Source organism: Conger conger, chromosome 2 (assembly GCF_963514075.1).
Source record: "Conger conger chromosome 2, fConCon1.1, whole genome shotgun sequence".
Classification (NCBI taxonomy): Eukaryota; Metazoa; Chordata; class Actinopteri; order Anguilliformes; family Congridae; genus Conger; species Conger conger.
In genome coordinates this window covers 76,446,368-76,451,590 of record NC_083761.1, presented here as the reverse complement: position 1 = coordinate 76,451,590, position 5,223 = coordinate 76,446,368, and the positions used below count along the sequence as shown (strand labels likewise).

Here is a 5,223-nt window from a genome sequence, read left to right as displayed (position 1 = left end):
GTGTAATGGGTCTAGTTTGGTGTAATTGGGAGAGTGTAATGGTTCTAGTTTGGTGTATTTGGGAGAGTCCCCCCTGACGCTAAAGCACACTGGACGTTACCCCTGACTACGCATGTTAGAAGCCAATGGGATCACAGACACCGGTTTCCTCTGCAATAACGACAGTTACAATACCTCAACTGAAGATAAACACTAAAAAGAGCCTCCTTTATTGGTAGAAAGACTTTAGAAAGTACACAAGGTTCTGCTCCGTTCGCATCAATGGATAAATGCATTTTCGTATGGTTTCAATTAACACTTTCTGGACAAAAAAAATGCATATTATATATTTTTAAATTTTTTGTTAACTATCTAGCTTTTGATATATGGTGAATAGAAAGAAATTGTATTTATATATAAAAAAAGAAAGAAAAAAGATACATGTTAAATGGACTTTCGGCGCTCAAAAGAAATGGTTTGGCATAGACAGCTGAACGGGAAGGGTAGCAAGGAAAATGAGAATAAAAAACAGCTCTTTACAGTAATCCTACAAAAAAAACAAAAAAACAAAACAAACAATCGCACAACGGGCTGTTCTCCAGACGCAACGGATTTTTTTTGTTTTTTTTTGCTGTATATATAATATATATTTATATTGTGTGTTTACAGGTCAGAAGCGTAAGGCAAGTTCTCCTGTCCTGAGAAGAATACAAAAAATCTCAAGATCAAGTTTAAGTGACCACCGCTCACGCCCCCCCTCCCCACCCCCCCCCCAGTTTGCATGTCTTGAAAAAAGAGGAGAAAAAAGAAACAAAAAGAAAGAAAAAGCTCTCTGACTCGCAACCCCCCCCCCCCCCCGCACCCCCAAAAAAATCCCGCCCACCCAAACTGCCCCCAGAGGGGTCCGACGTGACCGCCCCCCTCAGTCCTGACATCAGTTTTTGCTTCTTAATAAAGTTCTTATTTTGTTTTGTAAAATTATTAGGAGGTCCATATCCAACCCGCCCCCGCGTAGTCCAGTCGCCGAATGGAGTCCGTCGCTCGTTGCCGTGGTGAAGAGCGATGCATACGGCCGTGTTCTGGGTGGGGGGGGGGGGGGGGGGGGGTGTTTCCACAAGCCTCATTTCCCCCGAACGAGGGTCTCCTGAAATCCTGGCCCTCCGACGGGAGAGTTTCTTTGTAAATCCGTCCGGCCCACGTTGGGTTGTAGTAGTTTTCTTAATTCACTTTTTGTTTTTTTTTGTTTTTGTTTTTTTTAATATATATTTGCAAGTTTCTTTAAGGTTTTTGCATGTGTCTCCATCCGTGCCCTCTGCCTACAGTCTCAGAACAGGTTCTCCTCAAATATGGCCATCAGGTCACTCTGGAAATTCATGTCAATGGTAGCCGCCATCTACAGGGAGCAGAGAGGAGGTACTGAAACACACTGTGGGAAGAACTGAGCCGGCCCACGCCAATACTCATTACAACACACTACACCACTACATCACAATACATTATATCATCACAATACAATACATTATATCATCACATCATATCATTATATCACAATACATTATATCATCACAATACAATATATCATTACAGTACGTTATATCATTTCATATCAGTTTTCAGACGCCAACTAGCCAGTGTGTGTGTGTGTGCGTGCGGTGTCTGAGTGTGCATGCGGTGCGTGTGTGTGTGTGTGTGTGTGTGCGGTGTGTGTGTGTGTGTGTGTGTGTGTGTATGTGTGCGTGCGGTGTGTGTGTGTGTGTGTGTGATGTCTGTGTGTGTGTGTGTGTGTGTGTATATGTGTGCGTGCGGTGTGTGTGTGTGTGGTGTGTGGTGTCTGTGTGTGTGTGTGTGTGTGTGTGTGTGCGGTGTGTGTACGGTGTGTGTGTGTGGTGTCTGTGTGTGTGCGGTGTGTGTACGGTGTGTGTGTGTGGTGTGTGTGTGTGCGTGTGGTGTGTGCGGTGTGTGAGTGTGTGTGTGTGTGTGTGCGTGCGGTGTGTGTGTGTGTGCGTGCGTGCGGTGTGTGTGCGGTGTGTGTGTGTGTGCGTGCGGTGTGTGTGCGGTGTGACCCCTCTGCCCTGAACAACTACCGGCCTGTCTCTCTTCTTCCCTTTCTCGCTAAAAGCCTGGAACGGGTGGTCTGCTCCCAACTGTCCACTTATCTTCTCCACAACAATCACCATGACCCCAACCAGTCTGGCTTCAAGAGTGGCCACTCCACTGAGACTGCCCTGCTCGCGGTCACTGAGGCACTCCACTCTGCTAAAGCAAAATCCCTCTCCTCTGTCCTCATCTTCCTCGACCTATCAGCCGCCTTCGATACAGTCAACCATGAGATTCTGCTCTCATCGCTGTCTGGGATGGGTGTCACAGGTTCTACACTCGCTTGGTTTTCCTCCTACCTCTCTGGTCGCTCCTACCAGGTGACTTGAGGGGCGCAGTCTCCGACCCTCAACCCCTACGAACTGGAGTCCCGCAGGGCTCGGTTCTTGGGCCTCTCCTCTTCTCGCTATACACCATGTCTCTTGGTTCTGTTATCTCTTCCCACGGCTTTTCTTATCACTCCTACGCTGATGACACCCAACTCTTCATTTCATTCCCCCCCGACACCCAAATCACCACACGGATCTCTGCCTGCTTGGCTGATATCTCTGCGTGGATGACTTCCCATCACCTGAAGCTCAACCTTGCCAAAACTGAGCTTCTCTACATCCCTGCTAAGTCCTCTCCGTCAATCGACCTGTTGAGGACTTTGTAGTTTCCTCCTCCCGTACGGCAAAGAATCTTGGGGTGACTCTTGATAACTGCCTCACCCTGGCTCCACAAGTATCCTCCACTCCCAGAACCTGCAGGTTCTTTCTGTATAATATATGCCGTATCCGTCATCTCCTGACTGAGAAAGCCACCCAGCTCCTAGTCCAGGCGCTCGTCATTTCCCGCCTGGATTACTGCAACTCCCTCCTAGCCGGTCTCCCAGGGTGTGCCATCAAGCCTCTCCAGCTGGTCCAGAATGCTGCAGCCCGCCTGATCACCAATCAGCCCAGGTCGGCTCATGTCACCCCCCGCTTCTCATTGGCCTCCACTGGCTTCCTATTGCCGCACGCATCCGTTTCAAGGCCCTAGTGTTGGCATTTCAGGCTGCTAAGGGGACTGCCCCACCTTACATACAATCCCTGATCACTCCCTACTCCCCAGCTAGACCACTCCGGTCTGCCAGCTCTGGTCGCCTTACGGTTCCCTCTCTACGTGCACCTGGCGGTCGAGCTGCACGTTCACGCCTGTTTTCCGTTCTGGTTCCTCAGTGGTGGAATGACCTGCCTACCACTGTCAGAACAGCAGAATCCCTCCCCCTATTTCGACGCAGACTCAAAACCCACCTTTTCAAACTCTACCTTAGTCCTCCCCCCTGACTTCCCCTGCCCCTCCTTTCTGATATCCCTATCCTTGTCTAACCCCCCCCAAAAAAAAAAATTAAAAAAAAAAAAAATTCTTCTGATGACAACTATGTTAGAACAGCATTTCATGTGTATTTTGCTAGTTTCTGGATGTGATGCTCTGACTTATGGAAGAACCTATGCACTTGTAAGTCGCTTTGGATTAAAAGCATCTGCCAAATGACTAAAATGTAAAATGTAAATGTAAATGGTGTGTGTGTGTCTGAGTGTGCGTGCGGTGCGTGTGTGTGTGTGTGCGTGCGGTGTGTGTGTGTCTGAGTGTGCGTGTGTGTGTGTGTGTGCGTGCGGTGTGTGTGTGTCTGAGTGTGCATGCGGTGCGTGTGGTGTGTGCGTGCGGTGTGTGTGTGTGCGCTGTGAGCGTCTCGGCGCTGTGGTCTCACCGCCTCTCTCCTCCTCCTCTCCTGCTCTCGGCGGCGCAGGAGCTCCCTCTGCTGGTCGGGGGCGCTGTGTGCGGCGGGGGGGGGCCTGGGGGGGCTCGGGCGGGGGCTGCGTCTGCGTGGGCGGCGCCGGGCTCTGCACCGCCGGGGGCTGCTGCTGCTGCTGCTCCCCGCCGCCGAGAGTCCTCCTGCGGCCGCCGCACCACCTCCAGAGGCTCCTCGTCCTCCCGCGGCCTGGAGCGGGGCGGGCACAGTCAGCACACCCGCCTCTGATTGGTGCTTACACCGATACACACACCCACAACCGCCTCAGCCCGCCTCTGATTGGTGCTTACACCGATACACACACCCACAACCGCCTCAGCCCGCCTCTGATTGGTGCTTACACCGATACACACACCCACAACCGCCTCAGCCCCGCCTCTGATTGGTGCTTACACCGATACACACACCCACAACCGCCTCAGCCCGCCTCTGATTGGTGCTTACACCGATACACACACCCACAACCGCCTCAGCCCGCCTCTGATTGGTGCTTACACCGATACACACACCCACAACCGCCTCAGCCTGCCTCTGATTGGTGCTTACACCGACACACTTCCATCAGCCTGCCTCTGATTGGTGCTTACACCCACACACACTCCACCACAGTAGCCCACTGGTCCTCACTCCTGGTCCTGGAGACCTGCAGGGTGCCCTGGTTCTTGTTTTCCCTTACATATCAGCAACCGATTCAGTACAATCATTAGATATTTTTAAAAAATGCATTGCAGACGGAGAGTTGCAGGAGAGAGTTGTCCACAACCCCAGTCCCACCCTTGGTCAACACTAATAAGCTGTGTGGAACTGGAATGTTCCGGCATCCAGGGAATCCAGACAGCCCTGCCTCTGTGGGGAAATCGTGTCTGATCTTCCAGCTAGCCTGGAACACCGGTATTCTGTGGAATCTACAGATCATTAACATCTGTACACTCTGTGCCCTCTCCACTCCTTAACTACGTAAGAGGAGTTTGTGTTTGTGTGTGTGAGTGTGTGTATGTGCGTAGTATATGTGTTAGTGTATGTTTGCGTGTGTGTGTCTTTGTGTGAGTGGTATATGTGTGTGTGTGTGTGTGTGTGTGTGTGTGTGTGTGTGTGTGTGTGTGGTAAATGTGTGTGTGTGTGTGTCTTTGTGTGAGTCGTGAATGTGTGAATGTACGTTTGCGTGTGCACATTTCCAGTGTTCCATTACAGGCCATATCCCTTCATTTACAGAATACATGTTAAACTGAGAGTATGTCTGCTTCAGCAGGTTAAGCGTAAGACCAGGACCCAGCCTGTTTACACCCCTGCCGACGGTGAAAGACAGGCGTCACTAAGCAACACTGAGACCGCTCCCTTTCATCTGATCATGTGACCTAGGCTCCACTGCTTTA

General features: G+C 50.7%; 1 protein-coding gene across 1 annotated transcript in view; it reads right to left on the bottom strand.

The window, feature by feature from the left end:
* Positions 1–866: 866 nt before the first annotated feature.
* Positions 867–5,223, bottom strand: part of LOC133121334 (homeotic protein female sterile-like) — a 10,016-nt gene continuing 5,659 nt past the window's right edge. The window contains exons 2-3 of the mRNA XM_061230534.1: positions 3,809–4,084; positions 867–1,372 (exon numbers count right to left, since the gene is read on the bottom strand). Coding sequence (XP_061086518.1) covers positions 1,304–1,372; positions 3,809–4,084 — 345 coding nt within the window. The 3' untranslated portion in view covers positions 867–1,303. The remainder of the gene's footprint in view (positions 1,373–3,808; positions 4,085–5,223) is intronic.